This window comes from Hippoglossus hippoglossus, chromosome 10 (assembly GCF_009819705.1).
Source record: "Hippoglossus hippoglossus isolate fHipHip1 chromosome 10, fHipHip1.pri, whole genome shotgun sequence".
Lineage (NCBI taxonomy): Eukaryota > Metazoa > Chordata > Actinopteri > Pleuronectiformes > Pleuronectidae > Hippoglossus > Hippoglossus hippoglossus.
Window position 1 is genome coordinate 10,771,697 of NC_047160.1, and position 18,493 is coordinate 10,790,189.

Sequence of the window (18,493 nt, forward strand, 5' to 3'; positions counted from 1 at the left end):
AATTTGATAGAAGATGATGTTGTTTGTGTAAACATGTCAAAAAGAGTTTTGACGGAGCTGTGCCCATGTAGGTGCTTACACGTTAACACACTTTTGAAGAAGATGCTAAGGCAGGTTTCAACCTGGAGCTGAAGACACTGTGAACATTTGAAAAGGATTTGATATGATGCCAAAAAATATATTTTGTATTCCTATTAACCTAGTGAGCAATTTGCTGCATAAGAGAACTTGTATAACTGCATTTTCTCTGAGTTGGCTAATACATTTTAGAGTCATAGTCAGTGAGCTTTAATGTGGACTTGCTTTCAGTTCTGCTTTAGCTGAAATTTTAATTAGCAACTTGGATAAAAGTGTTTACTTAGATTACGTAGTGTGTTGTTAGTACAGTGGGTGTATGCAGCTCAGCTTTTGCCAGTAACTAGTTTCAGTTGAAACAGAACAAAAACATCTGCTTGTACTTTAACTCAGTCTTGACCTCAATAAGAGCTCAATGTCCATATTCCTCCCATGAATAGGTGAAGGTCTGATTTACAGTGGTAGATATAAATATTGTTACAAAATGATTAGACTCATTTGCAGTGATTCAAACTTCTAAAGTTTAATTGGTGTGCTTCTGTTACTGCGTACAGTCTCTGTGATAAACATCATACAGTAAAACATTAATGATCAACTTCCTCGACCTCTTGTTTCCCTCTGCCTTGGGGACCATTGCGAAATACCCGTCTGAGAGCTGTACTAAGTTTAGCTCAGACCTAGTGGTGAAAACACAGGAGGACCACAAGGAGCTCACTCCTGCCTGGCTAATGCATGTGTTGAGGCTGAGGCCGAAAGGTTCAAAGCTCACACTTTGTTTTCCTTCTTTCTCAGCTCTTCTGTTATTTTATTGGTTGGGAAATGTTCCCTGTTCTGTCTTTTGAAAGAGATCTTAGCAAAAGCAGTTTTTTTTTATTACTTGTGCCTGCTCTCCACTCAAACACACAAACACTTTTTTTTTCCTCATATGGCATTTTGTTTTCTTCCAAGCCATGCTCTATCCCTTACTGACCACTGTCTCCAGTTTCAGTTTCTCTCACATTCACTGCCTCTTACCCATCTATAATTCACACAGGATGGCAACCTTTTCTCTTCGATCATTCACAACCTTGAACTTATATCAACTAGTATATTAAACTAACATTACCTCCCTGACCGTATTCATTCTAGATCTGAGCTTTCCTGGACCATCCCATAGTTGCCCAATGGATATTGTTTCGTAGCTCACCCTTTGACCCTGTCATTGTCCAAAGTAAAATACTTCAGAATGATAGATGGTGTATTGAAAGTAGTGAAGACAGATATTAAGCCACATTAACAAATGCTTGTGTGTGTTTTCTGTGTGTGATTTTTTTGTCTTGTTTTTTCTTTTTCCTCTTGTGTATGCTGCTACTAACTCTGGATTGGATTGGCTGGACTGGACTTGCTGCTTCATCTGGTCTGGTGTGATTATGCTCCCCTGTGGTTTGCCTTGCCTTTGCACCTCTGCCCTTTTGGTGTTCGGTAGGCATCGGTAAACTGTCCACTGCCGATGGTAAAGCTTTTGCAGACCCAGAGGTGCTGCGGCGACTGACGTCATCTGTGAGCTGTGCCCTGGATGAGGCTGCAGCAGCCCTGACACGTATGAGAGCAGAAAACACACTCAACGCCGGCCAAGCCGACAAGTATGTATCTTGCCCACACTGTTGCTGGCATATTCCAATTGATCTTGTACACTGTTTAATAGACTGGTAGATTAATCCATTCTGTTCAAATATAATCATTTTACCCTGAATCTAAGTTGCATATACACCATGTCTTCCCTCCAGTGTGTGTTTTCTCCCTCAGCATGATTATTTAATTGCAAGGCGTATGTGTGTTCACCTGTCACAGTGGCAGTAATTGTAGCAGTCTGGTTATTTTCAGCCGTAGTTTAGCAGAGGCGTGCTCAGATGGGGATGTCAACGCTGTGCGCAAATTGTTGGATGAGGGACGGAGCGTCAACGAACACACGGAGGAAGGGGAGAGCCTGCTGTGCCTCGCCTGCTCGGCCGGCTACTATGAACTTGCACAGGTTTGTGAGAGGAAGGTTGGAGTGTGAATTAACTGTAAACTGAAGTATGGTCTCTGCAAAGCAAATGAAAAAATTATGCGTATCACTATATGAATGTTGTCGGACAGCCAACCTATGCATGACTCTTAATCTTATCATTCCATCTTTCATCTTAAGGTGTTGTTGGCCATGCATGCCAACGTGGAGGACAGAGGCATCAAGGGAGACATAACGCCACTCATGGCTGCTGCCAGCGGAGGTTATGTGGACATTGTAAAACTACTTCTGGTCCACGGAGCAGATGTTAATGCACAGTCCTCAACAGGTACTACCCGTCTTCATTTCCCTCTCATAGGACTATTACCTTTACTCCATGTTTTGCAGTCACATTTACCTCTCCACTTTGTTCCAGGCAACACAGCTCTAACGTACGCATGTGCCGGTGGCTTCGTGGATGTGGTGAAGGTGCTGCTCAAAGAGGGTGCAAACATTGAGGACCACAACGAGAACGGACACACGCCTCTTATGGAGGCAGCCAGTGCTGGCCACGTAGAGGTGGCCAGGGTACTTTTGGAGTATGGCGCCGGAATCAACACACACTCCAATGAGTTCAAGGAGAGCGCGCTAACACTCGCCTGCTACAAAGGTCAGAATGCAAATATAGCATGTCCTCTCAATTACCATAATTTGGTTTTCTGCCTTTAACCTATTCTATTACTAAAACTCTAGTGATACAAGGATCAGATTACTGACTTTTGTTTTTGGGCTTCAGGTCACCTGGATATGGTGCGTTTCCTGTTGGAGGCTGGCGCAGACCAGGAACATAAGACAGATGAGATGCACACAGCGCTAATGGAAGCATGCATGGTGAGCATCTGACCCAAACTGTAGCATTACCTAAATATTTTCTTTTCAGGGTCAGTTCACTTGTTCAAAGATGTCAGCTTTGACTTAATTATTGCACACAAATAATTCAGCACTTTTATTCTTGACTCATTTTTGTTCAAATTTAGCCAACAACTAAGGATTTGCATTTCTTGAATTCACATTGTAAAGCTGTGGACTTCCTTTTGTCCCCTATGTCCCATGATAATCTTGATAATAACTTAAACAGTCTCACCCGTACTGGTTAAAGTTTTATGGTGGTCTCTGTCTCATAGCATCTCTTAGCAAGATTGTGTTTTAGCTTAGATGATCATTGAGCCCATGTATGTATTCATGTGCTTATCTCTACATTCTTTGTGTGTCTCGCTGTCCCAGGACGGCCATGTGGAGGTAGCACGGCTGCTGTTGGACAGCGGCGCTCAGGTCAACATGCCAGCGGATTCCTTTGAGTCGCCGCTGACCCTCGCAGCGTGCGGAGGACACGTGGAGCTGGCAGCCTTGCTCATAGAGAGAGGAGCCAATTTGGAGGAGGTGTGTAAAGAGACAGACGGAAAAGACCATAAAACATGGAGAGGATGAAAGTTTTCTAACTTTCTTTCCAGAGATGTGTCTCTAAATATGGATTACATAGATTGCACACCTACCGTAGTAGAGGTTTAATCTATAAAGAACAGTGCTTTTGTCATTTCCTCTGCCCTGCTACTATTGGGGTAAATTGTATAAAACACTTAAAGTCAGGGTTTCTACGTATAGATATTAGACAAGAGTTTATGTTTGTTTTTTTTATTGGAAATGTGAATTCGATTTTATTTACATTTAAATGGAAGAAAAAATGAAATGTATTATGCAACATTACACTGCTGTTAAATGTTTAAAAAGGGAAAACACTCTTACCTGAGAGTGAGTTCAAGTAGAGATGTCATGCCAAATAACACAGCTTCAGGTTTTAGTGTTTAGTTCTTTCGCCTACAACACAGTAAAAATGACTAGTCAGTTGAAAATGTCCATCCTCAAGGAGAGTACACAGACACAAGGGACGGGCTTCTACACCACCCTTATGCTTTCTTATGTGCTGCTTGTGTGTGTGTGGCCAGGTTAATGATGAGGGCTACACCCCCCTGATGGAGGCAGCTAGAGAAGGCCATGAGGAGATGGTAGCACTGCTACTGGCTCAAGGTAAACAAGCTTTTCTCCTTCATCTGTGAAATTTCTCACATCTAGTCTAACTAACTCTACGAAATATCACAACCACACATCTGTTAAGTGATATTGAAACAATTTTAATCCACAGATTTGAACATGATTTTCTCATTTTGACACCAATCAGCAATCATCAGCAATAACTGTTCTTGGTCAATATCCAGGTGCTAACATCAACGCCCAGACGGAAGAAACCCAGGAGACAGCTCTGACTCTAGCATGCTGTGGAGGCTTCTTGGAAGTGGCTGACTTCCTCATCAAGGCGGGGGCCGACATCGAGTTGGGCTGCTCTACTCCTCTAATGGAGGCTGCACAGGAGGGCCATCTGGAGTTGGTCAAATACCTACTGGCTGCAGGTGAGGAAGAAATATAAATGCAAGAAGCTGCAGATCTAAGAAGACAAAGAACGTATTTAGCTGTAATTTGGAATTTTGTAGTTATGTCTTTGTGCCAACAATCTTAAAGTCTTTTTTCCTCTGTCAGGGGCAAACGTTCATGCCACCACGGCAACAGGTGACACAGCGCTGACGTATGCATGTGAGAACGGACACACTGATGTTGCAGATGTGCTGCTGCAGGCTGGAGCCAACTTGGTATGGCATATTCTTACATCCTCTGTGTCAGTCATGGTTGGATGGCCTTTTGTTTCACATGAGTTTAGATTAGCACCAGAAGAGAGATGTGTCTTTTGTTAGCAAATTCAAATTGATTAAACTGAACACAGTCTGCCATATGCAAAGCTCAGTAGCTGTTTTCTGTTGAGTCATTGTTTCTCAATGAATATAACTCATCACTTTTTAACTAACATAAATTAATCTTTGTCATCAAGGAACACGAGTCTGAAGGGGGGCGGACGCCCTTAATGAAGGCAGCAAGGGCGGGACATCTCTGTACTGTTCAGTTCCTTATCAGCAAAGGTACGTTATCAATTAGTTAAGCGAAACCAACTTATATTTTTTATATATATATATTAGTTAATTTACTCATATTGACTCATATATTGATTTTGACACATTTTATGCATAGTGAGTTAATTTGTTTTCTCTTTCCCAGGTGCTAACGTGAACAGATCTACTGCCAACAATGATCACACAGTGGTGTCTCTGGCGTGTGCTGGAGGACATCTGGCTGTGGTGGAGTTGCTGCTGGCACATGGAGCGGATCCTACACACAGACTCAAAGTAATGTCCACACACTGGATAATATAGATCAGACCACATATAATGTTTGATCTTGTCTATTTGTGTGTCACAATAACACAAACTTTAATTTATTTACATTTTCTCTCTGTAGGATGGTTCGACGATGTTGATAGAAGCTGCTAAGGGTGGCCACACCAACGTGGTGTCCTACTTGTTGGACTACCCCAACAACATTCTGTCTGTCCCAGCCCCCGACCTCTCCCAGCTCACTCCCCCCTCGCAAGATGCCTCTCAGGTAAACACAACAATAGATACCACTTTTTATTGATGTTGCTCTGAGAAATTCATCTGCTTTTAGTAAGAGAAATGTCTTATCGTGGTTTCTGCCTTAACTAAACATGTCTTCTGTCTTAACAGGTTCCTCGTGTCCCGATCCAAGCTCTCGCCATGGTAGTGCCCCCTCAGGAGCCTGACCGAGCCCCATCAAACATCGCCACACCCCCACCCATCTCCAGCAAAAGTAAACACGGCTACATGTCAGCCAGTCAGTGAACTCAAGAAATAGTTTCAGACTTCACTAAGTTATTATTGTTCACAAAACCTAACACTCTTTAATCACCCTTGTTCGAATCCAGGCATGTCCAAACAGAGACAAGCATCCCTTCAGCCCGGTGTCCCCACCTCAGTTGGACGGGGGCCTGAAGCGGAGCCTCTGCCGCCCTTCCACTTGTGCCAACCTCTAGAGTGCATTGTGGAGGAGACGGAGGGGAAGCTGAACGAACTGGGCCAGAGAATCAGCGCTATCGAGAAAGCCCAGCTTCAGTCACTAGAGCTCATTCAGGGGGAGCCGCTCACCAAAGACAAGATTGAGGAGCTGAAGAAGAGCAGAGAGGAGCAGGTACAATCCATCAACCAACTAAGATCTGTTTGCATTCTGAATGTTAATTTAAGTCAGATGCATATAACCATAAAAGCAAATTCACACATAAATTTGGTTGTGCATGCATAACTGGTTATCAGAAGTTAAGTTGGTCAAACAAGGATGTGGCTATTGCCTATTTAGGTGCAGAAGAAGAAGAAAATCTTGAAGGAGTTGCAGAAAGTTGAGCGCCAGCTGCAGCTGAAAACACAGCAACAGTTCACCAAAGAGTACATGGAGGCGAAGGGCTTAAAAGAGGAGCAGGAGGTTGGACTGAGCCAGGGCCCAGGGCCTGGAAGTATGACGTCTGCTCCAGGGTCCCTTCCCACTACACCAGGTGCCCACGTACACACCAGCTCCGACACAGATGAAGAGGCTAACAAAGATGGAGAGCTAGAGGAGCAGCTGGGGGAGGACGGGGAAGAGGTAAAACTCTCTATTTATTTTTATGCCTCCCGTGCCAGTGACCACAGGCATTATGCTTTCGGGTTGTCCGTCCCAATCCCGTGAACGTGATATCTTGAGAACGACTTGAGGATATTTCTTCAAAGTTGGTACCAATATTCACTTAGACTCGAGGATAAACTGATTAGATTTAAGTGGTCAAGGCCAAGGCCATGGTGACCTCACAAAGTGTCTGTTTTTCTTGAACGTGATATCATAAGATCAGCTTTAATAGAATTTTTCAAATTTGGTAAAACAATTCACTTGAACAAAAAAATGTTATTGATTGCATTTTGCTGGTCAAAGGTCGAAAGGTCAAGGTCACACTGACCGTCCCTTGTTTGGAACTCAATTTATCATGAATCGTGTACAATTCACCTAGACTTAGTGATTTACTGATTTAGATTTCAGTGGTCAAAGGTCAAGGTCACATTGGATTTAAAAAACATGTTTTTGGCTTCTTGAATGTCATATCTCAAGGGCGCTTGAGGGAATTTCTTAAATGTTTGATCAGTTGTCACTAGGACTGAGACTTTCAGATAATGGGGCTACGTTTCAGTGGTCAAAAGTCCCTGTGACCGTATGAACCTTGGAAAAAAAGTATTTAGTCGAAAATATGTACACGGAAACTGCACCGGTTGGCGGAGGCACACTACCACAGTGGGGTGATTCTAGTTTATAATATTAGTTCCGACTTCTCTAACACTTTGTTTGTTGGTCTAAAAGACTAAATGTGTTTTCTGTACATTTTCAGGAAGAGGACGATGATGACGAAGATGAGGGTTCAGAGGATGAGGCAGATGGTGACGAGGAAGATTACCCCAAGCTCCCTCAGGTGGGTACTATCCTCTACAGGGATGGATCACAGCCACCACAGCAGCCTCCTCTGCCCCCTTCGCCACAGGCTCAGCCCCAGCCTCCTCCTCCACCTCTTCAGGCTGCCTTCGTCCCCATCCAGCCCCTGCCAGACTACAACCCTGCAGACTACCCGGGAAGTACCAGCCCGGAGTTGCAGAGGGTACTGGTGGGGCAGCAGATGCTGGGCCAACAGCAACAGGTTCAGGGTCAGCAGTTGGGTGGGTTAGGCCCGGGAATGATGCCTCAGCAGGCCCCAGATGGGCTCATGGTCGCTACACCTGCACAGACGCTCACAGACACGCTGGATGACATCATGGCAGGCGAGTTCACTTCTTTTTTTGTTCCTTTTAAATTGTTATTGTTGATGCTAACCTTTAAACCTGAATGCATATGCTTAACTTTTTAAAAATTCTTTCCTATTGCAGCTGTGAGCAACCGCGTACCCATGCTGAACACTACGTCACCCACACCCCTGTCCCAGCCACCCACACAGACGCCCTCAAACATCGCCTCGCCTCCTTCAGTCCTGCCCCTCTATCCCTCTGTTGACATAGATGCACATGTAAGACACGTTGTCATTTTGATGTCACAGAGATCTAACAATTGACAATTCAGATGAGCACACACATGTTCACAGTCCTCTACCCTGCTGAGAGATGTTATATTCCCCACAGACGGAGAGTAACCACGATACAGCGCTGACGCTGGCATGTGCGGGGGGACATGAGGAGCTCGTGTCTGTCCTTATTGCACGGGGAGCCAACATCGAGCACCGGGACAAAAAAGGTATTCAATTTCAGTTAATAAAATGAACTGTGAGGTTGGGTGAATCAGTAAGTTTTTTTTTTTTAAAAATATATATATATATATATATCAGATAATCAGTTAATTGTAATATCACCTCTGCACTCCTCAGGTTTTACCCCTCTGATCCTGGCTGCCACTGCCGGCCACGTAGGTGTGGTAGAGGTGCTCCTGGACAAAGGGGGTGACATTGAGGCTCAGTCAGAGAGAACCAAAGACACACCCCTCTCCCTGGCCTGCTCGGGAGGACGCCAAGAGGTAAACACACCGTATTTAATTTTACCTTCAAGACAGTGACTGTTTGTTTTCACTGCTCTAACTGTTGCATAACTGTGTTGGTCAGGTTGTCGAGTTGCTGCTGCTTCGGGGAGCCAATAAGGAACACCGCAATGTTTCAGACTACACGCCTCTTAGCCTGGCTGCTTCTGGGGGTTACGTTAACATCATCAAAATACTCCTCAACGCTGGAGCTGAGATTAACTCCAGGTGAGCGACAAAAATATCAGAGTTGACTTTAGCCCCTCGATACAAGTGAACCAATTCCACCCATATGAGTTCCTTAATAGGATAACTTCTTTCTCCCTAATCTGACTGACATCATTGTTTTAATTCCTGTAACTGAACAAGGTTTTACTATTTCTTCTTTGGATACTACGGGGTTTTAAATTGCACAGTGACAAACAAATACAGCATAACTGTAGAATGTATCTTTGGGTTTGAGCTGCACCCTAAAGTGAAAGCATAGTTATTATCTCTGTTATAAACCAGGAGTGGGAAAACAGTAAGGCAATAACTTCCCAGTCAAGGTTTTATAGCAGCTGCTACTTTGATTGAATACTGCTCTGCAAAGAGGGGAAGTACATGTTAGTGAAACCAGGACAGACCTATATATCCTGGTGCACATTTAAGAGTTAACTGTTTTGATTGAGTTTTTGGTGTCTAAACTGTTTGTGTTCCAGGACTGGCAGTAAGCTGGGAATCTCTCCTCTGATGCTGGCGGCTATGAATGGTCATGTACCGGCAGTGAAGCTGCTGTTAGATATGGGCTCGGACATCAACGCCCAGATTGAGACCAACAGAAACACAGCGCTGACCCTGGCCTGCTTCCAGGGACGGGCTGAAGTTGTCAGTCTGCTGCTAGATCGCAAGGCCAACGTGGAGCATCGTGCTAAGGTGACGAGGCTTCCACATACGGATTGAGTCTGTGATTCTGTAGCTGAAATTACTTATGTGTTTTATTTAACGTTGGGTGAAACATATTTTTGCCCCATTATTGCAATCTTTGTTTCGGTTCTGTATCTGCTGGCCATCTTGCTAATTAATTTCTCTGTTCGTGCAGACTGGTCTTACTCCTCTGATGGAGGCGGCCTCAGGAGGTTACGCAGAGGTGGGCCGAGTGCTGCTGGACAAAGGCGCAGATGTTAACGCTCCCCCAGTTCCCTCATCCCGAGACACTGCCCTCACCATTGCCGCCGACAAGGGCCACTACAAGTTTTGTGAGCTGCTTATCAACAGGTGAGTGGTCCCAGGTGTCAAGAACTGTGATCTTGTGTGAGTTTTTGTTTTCATACAAACATTTGCCTTTAGTATTCGCCAAAAGCGTGTGTAACTGGTTTTATTGCAACAGCTGATTGTGCACAAATTTTTATTTCATTCACATCAAGTTGGACATCTTTGGTCATTTTAATCAGACATGGGTAAACATTCTAAGTGCCACCATATTCATCCTGTCACTCAACCCGGTCAGCTGCATTCCTAAAAGCAACCCTTCCTTTTTACAGGGGTGCCCATATCGATGTACGAAACAAGAAAGGGAACACTCCTCTGTGGCTGGCGGCAAACGGTGGCCATTTTGACGTGGTCCAGCTCTTGGTGCATGCCAGTGCTGATGTGGATGCAGCTGACAACCGCAAGATTACCCCACTCATGGCTGCTTTTCGCAAGGTGCCATGTTCACCGAAAAAACGTATTTTGACTTTGGAATGGCTGCACTTTGGCAGCTCTGTTTACTAACCATTTCATTTAACATTTCAGGGTCATGTGAAGGTGGTGCAGTATCTTGTGAAAGAAGTCAACCAGTTCCCATCAGATATTGAGTGCATGAGATACATCGCCACAATTGCTGACAAGGTATGCATTGATTTCCTTTTCACTAGCGTGCTACATTTATTGGAATTGACAGGAGAGGTTAAGATGTTTAGCAGAGGTCTAACTCCAGCTGTTCCCGCTTGTCGCAGGAGCTGTTGAAGAAGTGCCACCAATGCATGGAGACCATCGTCAAAGCCAAAGACCAGCAGGCGGCTGAGGCCAATAAGAACGCTAGCATTCTCCTCAAGGAGCTAGACTTGGAGAAGGTAATGTCTGATTCTATTGCTGTTCTTTTGGTCAAAGCTCTTTACACTGACAGGATGTGTATTTTGTTTTTTACACGGGCTCTGTGTTTGTTTCAGTCCCGAGAGGAGAGCAAGAAGCAGGCTCTGGCTGCCAAGCGCGAGAAGCGTAAGGAGAAACGCAAGAAGAAGAAGGAGGAGCAGAAGAGGAAGCAGGAAGAAGAAGAGGGGCAGAAAGTCAAGGAGGAGTTCTTCGAGATGCAGGAGCAGAAGGAGGACTCAGCCGATGGTAACTTTCTGTGAATGAGGGAGATAGACTGATACAGAGTGCAGAGCTTGCTAATACAGTTATGTTGTACTAGGTTAGTTACACCTCCTGATTTTAATTTGACCTTTTTTCCTTCAGAATCTGAGGTTCCTATTGAGCCTCCCAGTGCAACCACCACCACAACCATCGGTATATCTGCCACCTCTACCACTTTCACTACGGCTTTTGGAAAGAAGCGAGCTAGTGTGGCCACTACCCCAAGCACCAATCGCAAAAACAAAAAGAACAAGACAAAGGACTCCTCGCCCAACGAACCAATCATATTACAGGATCCACAGGTAAGCACAACTATTCATGCTTTTTCCTTTTGATAACCCTGATTTTATATATTAGGCTAGCCAAATATCTGATGGAAAAGAACATTATGATGACATTTATGTATTTTCCTTTTTAGGTTGCACTAGCACAGCACAAGGCTGACAAGAACAAGATCCACGGTGAGCCGCGGGGTGGGGGAGTGACGGGTGGCAACAGCGACTCTGACCCGTTGGATAGCACCGACTGTGCCAGCGAGAGCAGCAGCAGCGGGGGCAAGAGTCAGGAGCTCAACTACCTCCCAGACCTCACCTCCTCCGCCTCTTCCTCCTCCTCCTCTTCCTCCTCATCCTCCTCCTCCTCAGCCCCCTCCTCAGCAGCAGCCCAGGCCCTCATGCCCGGTCCCGAGAAGAGACACTGTCCTCAGCCACAGACTGATGGCAAGCTGGACAACAAGGTCACAGTCTCCATCTCCAAACCAATGCAAAGGTGAGTCCCTGAAGGAGCAGAGCACATTTATCATCGGACATGGACTGTGTGTGTGTGTGTGTGTGTGTGTGAGTGTGAGTGTGTGAGTGAAGCTGTTCGTCTAGGTAGTACAAGCTCAGCTTTAAAGTTCTCCTTTTTATGGGTGAACTATCCACAGTACATTGTTTAAGTGCAGCGTTATATTCTCACTTCATCCTCAACTTATTTCAAAACATTTTCCAAGTATGAAACTAGCAAAACAAAGAACCGAGTATGTCCTCGTCATTGTCTTCTAACTGAACTTGATCTTGACATGTGTTGTCACAGAGCTCCAGACATGGGTGACTGCACCTCCCACTCCCTGCCCTCTCCATTCAAGACCATGGCTCTTCCCATCACCTCACCCAACAGTAAGCTCAGCCTCACGAGCCCCAAGAGAGGCCAGAAGAGAGAAGAGGGTTGGAAGGAGGTGGTCAGAAGGTCAGTTTATTAAATTATAACTTTGTATATTTGTCAACACAAGTTTTATTCATCATGCACACGCTTGTAAGAGAGATAATATTTTACAGCATCTGCATGGAACATGTTTGACAGATTCCTTTTCTGTATATGTATCAGTAAATTGAAATCACCAGAGTAACTAAAGGCCAGTATACACACACTGTCATAAAAATGGAGCTTTGACCTTCTTCTTTTCATCAGATCAAAGAAGCTGTCTGTGCCAGCCTCCGTTGTGTCTCGAATCATGGGCAGAGGCGGCTGCAACATCACAGCCATCCAGGACGTGACAGGAGCTCACATTGATGTGGACAAACAGAAGGACAAGAACGGGGAGAGGATGATCACCATAAGGTAAAAACAAAGCCCCCTGGTGGACTGTAAACACCACTGCAGATGTACTCAGGTGCAGAAAACACGTACGCCCCTGTTAGATGATGTCATTCATTTCTACTGGCCAGTCCCACAATGCAGCAGTCCAGCACTTGCTTTAATATATGGGTGAACTGTCTTCAATGCCAGGTGACTTCAGGGAGATTTAATTTTCTATCGTCTTTCATCTCAATGTCATTAGATACTGTAACTCTTTCTGGCAATATGTCCGATGTCCTTACCAATATCAATGCCATACACACAAAAACTGCTCAAGACAAGCGCTGCAGGGAGACTGTATAACTGTATAACAGTATAAATCACCTGTGTGAAATGATCAGCACTCGTAGCTATCCAAGGTCAATTTTTCACACAGTTTTCGTCCCTGTTCGGGAGGTCACACCAGTGTGAGCAATGGAAATGTTTAGCACTTAGTGGATTTGGTGTATTGTGGTCATTTATGTAACTAGAATTACACTCAGCAGACCGCACACTGCTGCCAAGAGCCAACAGTGCCCTTAAATTCAACGAAGTTGCACCAAATTGGCTACATTCATAGATATCAGTTCCCTAAAGTTGCCTTTTAAAAAAAATCAAGATCCATGTATAGTTCCTTGGGAAAAAACTGTGAAAATATTGAATAATACCCTATCTTGCAATATTAAAGAAAGTGGGTCAGTTTTGTGTGTCCAAAAACATTATCATATTGATTGTCAACATTTTGTATGTGTTATATGTTTTAACACAAGAGCGTAGTCTAAAGAAAGTCTGCTTTGTTGTTGTTTCAGAGGAGGGACGGAGTCTACAAGGTATGCAGTCCAGCTAATCAATGCTCTGATCCAAGACCCAGCCAAAGAGCTAGAGGATCTTATCCCGAGGAATCACATCAGAGCCCCGGGCTCTAAAACGACGTCTGCTTCCTTCCCGAGTTCCACAGGGCTCTCCAGCGGTTCAACCACTGGACCCAAGGCCCTGAGCTCGCTAGTCGCCTCTACAGGTGTCTCGTTCCAGCCCTCCTCATCCTCATCTTCATCATCCTCTCAGGCGGGTGGAAAGATTGGGAAGGGCCTGTCGTCAAACGTCAGACAGCCATTCCCTGTGTCTTTGCCCTTGGCGTACGCCCACCCTCAGCTCGCTCTACTTGCTGCTCAGACCATGCACCAGATCAGACACCCTCGCCTACCCATGGCCCAGTTTGGAGGCACCTTCTCTCCCGCCGCCAGCACCTGGGGACCTTTCCCTGTGCGCCCTGTGAGTCCAGGCAGCGCTAACAGCTCCCCCAAACACAACGGAGGAACCAACAGCACTATAGGCCAGGCGAGACCCAACTCGACTCACAGTGATCACAGCAACACAGCCAGCTCAGGAGCCCAAGTTACAACGTCAAACACCACCACCACCAGTGCTCCTAACACATCTACAGCTGCGGCCTCACCTCATACCCCCAACCCTACCCCGTATAATCCCCAGCCGAGCATCCCCACTCCTTCCTCTGTCAGGAAACAGCTCTTTGCCCCTGACCCTAAGCCTGCTGGTATCACCTCGGTGTCTGCTGCAGCAACTGCAACCAGTGGCACAAATGCAGTAAGAGGCACAGGATCTCCTGCACATCACAGTTCCACTACAACTACCGCTAATGCCTCTCAGCAGTCAGTCGGTCCGATCTCACAGCCCTCTGTCCAGTCAGCTAGAACGGAGCCCAGTGCCGTGGCACCTCCTGGAAAAGACAAGCCCTCTCTATCTGTAGAGAGCCAGCCTGTTTCTGTCAGCGAGAGTATCAACTCTTTCACTGCCCCTGCCATGGCTCTAGCTCCCAAGCTAGAGCATCGACAGCAGTTACCTCCCCCTCCCTCCTCTGTGCCGTCCACAGAGGCTCCACCGCCCCTCCTCAACCCACAGCCCAGCTCCCATCTCCACTCAGCTCCTCCCCCTGTCCTGTCACACAATGTTGCACACCCCAACAACACAGTCCCCCATTTCTCAGCCCCTGCGCCCAGAGTCTCCCATCGTATGCAGCCACCAGGGCCTTACTACTCCCTTTCTGAACAGCAGCAACAGCAGCAGCATCAACAGACGCAACAGCATCAGCAACAATCTGTGTTTGTGCCCTTCAACGCTCAGCAAGAATCTCTGAAACAGACCCAAAACCAGACCTCCCAGTCCACGAGTTTGCCTCCACAAGCCCAGTCCCAAGCTCCAGGCTCCCTTCAGGTCTCTGCTAACCTGGGGATGATGAACGGTTCCCAGATGCAGCATGTTGCCAATGCAGGCAAACCTCAGCAGATACCTCCCAACTTTGGTCCTGCAGGCCTCTTCAACTTCAGCAGCATCTTTGATAACAACAGCCAGGTATGTTAAATGATCATTTATACGATACATATTAGTCTGCCATCTTATTTTGACGTTCTTTTGCAATAACTTAAAGTGACATGGAAGAAGGTTGAACAAACATCGAGATCAGTCATGCAGCCAGTGGTTATAAAGCTATTGTTCTCAATTGTGCTTTCCTGCAGGTTGGAAACAATCAGGTGTGGGGTGCATGCCACCTGCCTGCTCGCTCACCTCCAGAGCAGTCGTACTCAGCCCCACCAGCCTATATGAGCATGGGCCAAATGGAGAACATGATGCCCCCACCTCCTCCAGACAGCTCCAAAGCCCCTGGCTACCGCTCTGCCTCCCAGAGGATGGTCAACAGCCCCATTGGTACTTTTCTTTTACTTCATGCTTGATATTTTTTGTTGATTAAAAGCATCAAATTGGGACTAGTAAATATATTTCATTTCATTGTTTATAATTATTAGTAACAATTCATTTAATCATACACATAGAGGAAAATGTTGCAAGGCAGGAACATGCCTTTACAGAAGTATTTTAAGGTGAAGTTCTGAGTTAGTTTGTACTTTGTATCGAGCTCTGAGTCTCTTTGTGTCTGCACCAACAGCTTTGACCAGCTATGCCACAAGTATCTCTGGCAGCCCTGTGTATCTGCACGGTCATACACCGGTCGGCACACCCTCCTTCAGCAGACAGCACTTTTCTCCTCACCCATGGAGTGCATCCACATCAGGTACCAGACTCGCACTGTAACTGTTCAGCCTCAAATGATCTATTACACATTTAGAAAAGCATTTGTCTGAACTTAGTGTAACCCTTTTTAAATTCACTGTTTAGTTAGTTAGTTTTCTCTTGTTTAAATTCAAACAAATCGATCAATACTTTGAAATTTGTGATTCTGATCTGCTCCTGACTAGTTCTTCTATCGCCTCTTCTCCACCAGGCGAATCTCCTGTCCCACCTCCTTCCACAGTGTCGTCCTCTGCCATGTCCACCTCCGCAGTGGCCCCTCCCCCTCAGCCTAAGCCAGGCAACTCCTCGCAGCAGGACCGGAAGGTCCCGCCACCCATCGGCACAGAGCGGCTTGCCAGGATTAGGCAAACGGGTTCGGTCAACCCACCTCTCCTTACCACAAGCTACACGGCATCTGTTGGACAGGGAGGCATTTGGTCATTTGGAGTTGGCAGTGCTTCGGGTAAGAGCAAATATCGTTTTTGGTGTTTTGTTTTTCTTAGAATTAAGAGCATGGGAAAATGGTGTATATGCCAAAAGTAAATGTGTGGATGTTCTTACAAACACCTAAAACAACATATTTCAGTGTCAGTAGTTGTGATGGTCTGTGATTAAGCTATAACCTTGTTGTGTGTGGCTCTGTGCAGAGGCTATGTCCGGTTGGTCCCAGCCCCTGATGAGCAGCCACATGATGCACCCCCAGCTCCAGGCAGAGCAGTCTGCCTTCTCTCAGCACCAGCCCATGGAGCAGGATGACACAGGCATCGCGAATCCTGCTAACAACTACCACCAGCCGCAGCATTTGCCCAACAGCTACATGGACTTCCCAAAGGTAACACAATGCCACAGTTCTGTAGAGGATTTAACCTCTGTTCCCCTTATGTACAAATGGTTTACCAGGGACCCGATACTGTGTTTCAGGGGATGCCTATGTCTATGTATGGAGGAACAATGCTGCCCCCTCATCCTCCCATGGCAGAGGGGCCAGGGGGACCGATGTACAATGGTTTGCACGCTGGTGACCCCGCATGGAGCCCCATCATCAAAGTGGTCCCAAACAATGCAGATAACGCTGACCCACAACAGCAGGTAAATATCATATTTTTTACACCTATGCAGTCTATTGATATACACTTTAACTGTCTGGCTTATTGTTCCGATACAATATTTGACTACTATCGTCTAACATGTTCCTCATGTCGATCCTCTCTCCTTCAGGTGTGGCCTGGTACGTGGGCACCTCATGTGGGCAGCGTGCACCTGAACCACGTCAACTAGACGGCCTCCACAGCAATCAAACGCACACAGCATGACCCACAACGCAAACATTAAATACCAACTGACGAATATGACCAATTGAGACAAAGAAAAAAGAAACTTACAACATGTTAACTTTAGTAAGAGACCTGAGAGTGCAGAGCAGAGGTTGAAGAATTGGAAGTTCTCTTGACGCCATTCTTTGATGTGCCTATCTCAGACAATGAAAGAGGAAATTTAGCGAGAGCTGTTAACAGTATCCTGATGATGCAAACAAACATGCGCGATCACCTGTTTAACAGGATCCATTCTCTGCGTAGTTTAGCGATTTTGACTTAAACCCACAAACACCGTTCTTGGGCGGCAGGGGGCTCAACATGAAGTAGCTATTTAAACTTGGCCCAGAACTAGATGATGATTACCTAAAGAGAAATCAGAACCTTTTAGAGTGGTAAATACATGTATAATTGTTTACATACTAAAAAGGGTTAAAATGAGAGTAAATTTCATGTCGTATAGTGGCTCTACTTTATGTAGCCTGTATTAATGTGAAATATTTACCTTAATATTCAATAAAAAGATTGAAAAGTAACTGTGTCCTGTTTTAAATGAAACCATGTTCTTCACCATGTATTTTCATTGAACATTTAACTTCTGAACACACAAACACATGGAACACATTTAGTCAAATGTCACTTTGGCTCCTTTTTAGGTTTCATCTGTTCAGATGTCTTCACAGTTGGGGTCCTTGTGCAATCTTCAGACTTCTTGGTCACAGTTTGCCTGTGAAGCACAAACCGATTTTCATTAGATACATTTTTCTTCATTAAATGTGTATGTATATCATTCATTTTGGATGACAGGCTTGTTAACTGAGCAAGCTGGAGGGGATTCAATGAAACCTCAACAGGATACTTTGGTTGTTGGAATCTGACCAAAGACGAAAAAGAGAAGCCAGTGCAGTCTCGGTATGCGATTAAAGGTAATACCACATCACTATTAATCTATTTTATTTTCAGTAATGGTTGGAACTCAGAATTGAATACAATACTGCCACTCAGTGGTAAGAGTAGTGCTCGCTGGGCAAATCATAGGCAAACACTATGACCAGTATCACAGTTAAAATCTTATCAGTTAACTTCCTGTTTACAGCTTACATTCCATGACTAAACAAAATGCCCCAGAATATGCAATAACATTAAGACAGGAGGTTTAATACTTTCAGCAATTAATGTGTACTTAATGTTTCCTTAAACCTTCATATATATATATATATATATATATATATATATATATATATATATATATTCCTGAAAATGCATTCTTATGTTCAAGTTCTGGAATAGTTTATAATTCCTAATGAAAATATAAATGTTTAAACAGCTGCAAGATGCTTCATTTAAGTTAAAGGGCCATCTGTGGTTAATGATTCATTATCGTTAATTAAAACTCTGATTTTCTCATAAATCACACTCTGTGCATAACAACCACATAATGGCAGACGTGATATAAATATAACTAAAATAAAACTATAATATAAAACTATAATTAAAATGGTATATTCAGAATTTGGTCAGTTCTTATATTTGGATCAAGAGTTTA

At 44.9% G+C, this 18,493-nt stretch overlaps 1 protein-coding gene across 9 annotated transcripts in view; it reads left to right on the forward strand.

Annotated features, from left to right (window-relative positions):
- ankhd1 (ankyrin repeat and KH domain containing 1) overlaps window positions 1-17,483 on the forward strand; it is a 23,727-nt gene extending 6,244 nt beyond the window's left edge. For 2 of the 9 annotated variants that reach the window (XM_034598876.1, XM_034598881.1), the window contains exons 3-39: window positions 1,541-1,697; window positions 1,939-2,086; window positions 2,243-2,390; window positions 2,478-2,711; window positions 2,838-2,932; window positions 3,326-3,481; window positions 4,045-4,126; window positions 4,315-4,506; window positions 4,634-4,743; window positions 4,980-5,067; window positions 5,204-5,331; window positions 5,444-5,587; window positions 5,710-5,812; window positions 5,928-6,190; window positions 6,356-6,637; window positions 7,410-7,833; window positions 7,939-8,075; window positions 8,188-8,299; window positions 8,430-8,575; window positions 8,661-8,803; window positions 9,277-9,490; window positions 9,657-9,832; window positions 10,099-10,261; window positions 10,352-10,447; window positions 10,555-10,671; window positions 10,768-10,936; window positions 11,054-11,253; window positions 11,370-11,719; window positions 12,026-12,178; window positions 12,401-12,550; window positions 13,357-14,917; window positions 15,082-15,271; window positions 15,510-15,635; window positions 15,846-16,097; window positions 16,282-16,466; window positions 16,556-16,723; window positions 16,853-17,003. In XM_034598876.1, the coding sequence (XP_034454767.1) occupies window positions 1,541-1,697; window positions 1,939-2,086; window positions 2,243-2,390; window positions 2,478-2,711; window positions 2,838-2,932; window positions 3,326-3,481; window positions 4,045-4,126; window positions 4,315-4,506; window positions 4,634-4,743; window positions 4,980-5,067; window positions 5,204-5,331; window positions 5,444-5,587; window positions 5,710-5,812; window positions 5,928-6,190; window positions 6,356-6,637; window positions 7,410-7,833; window positions 7,939-8,075; window positions 8,188-8,299; window positions 8,430-8,575; window positions 8,661-8,803; window positions 9,277-9,490; window positions 9,657-9,832; window positions 10,099-10,261; window positions 10,352-10,447; window positions 10,555-10,671; window positions 10,768-10,936; window positions 11,054-11,253; window positions 11,370-11,719; window positions 12,026-12,178; window positions 12,401-12,550; window positions 13,357-14,917; window positions 15,082-15,271; window positions 15,510-15,635; window positions 15,846-16,097; window positions 16,282-16,466; window positions 16,556-16,723; window positions 16,853-16,912 (7,622 nt within the window). In that variant the 3' untranslated portion in view covers window positions 16,913-17,003. Of the gene's footprint in view, window positions 1-1,540; window positions 1,698-1,923; window positions 2,087-2,242; window positions 2,391-2,477; window positions 2,712-2,837; window positions 2,933-3,319; window positions 3,482-4,044; window positions 4,127-4,314; window positions 4,507-4,633; window positions 4,744-4,979; window positions 5,068-5,203; window positions 5,332-5,443; window positions 5,588-5,709; window positions 5,813-5,927; window positions 6,191-6,355; window positions 6,638-7,409; window positions 7,834-7,938; window positions 8,076-8,187; window positions 8,300-8,429; window positions 8,576-8,660; window positions 8,804-9,276; window positions 9,491-9,656; window positions 9,833-10,098; window positions 10,262-10,351; window positions 10,448-10,554; window positions 10,672-10,767; window positions 10,937-11,053; window positions 11,254-11,369; window positions 11,720-12,025; window positions 12,179-12,400; window positions 12,551-13,356; window positions 14,918-15,081; window positions 15,272-15,509; window positions 15,636-15,845; window positions 16,098-16,281; window positions 16,467-16,555; window positions 16,724-16,852 lie in introns of all 9 variants that reach the window. The other 7 variants (XM_034598873.1, XM_034598874.1, XM_034598875.1 and 4 more) reach the window with 7 other exon arrangements.
- Window positions 17,484-18,493: the final 1,010 nt, after the last annotated feature.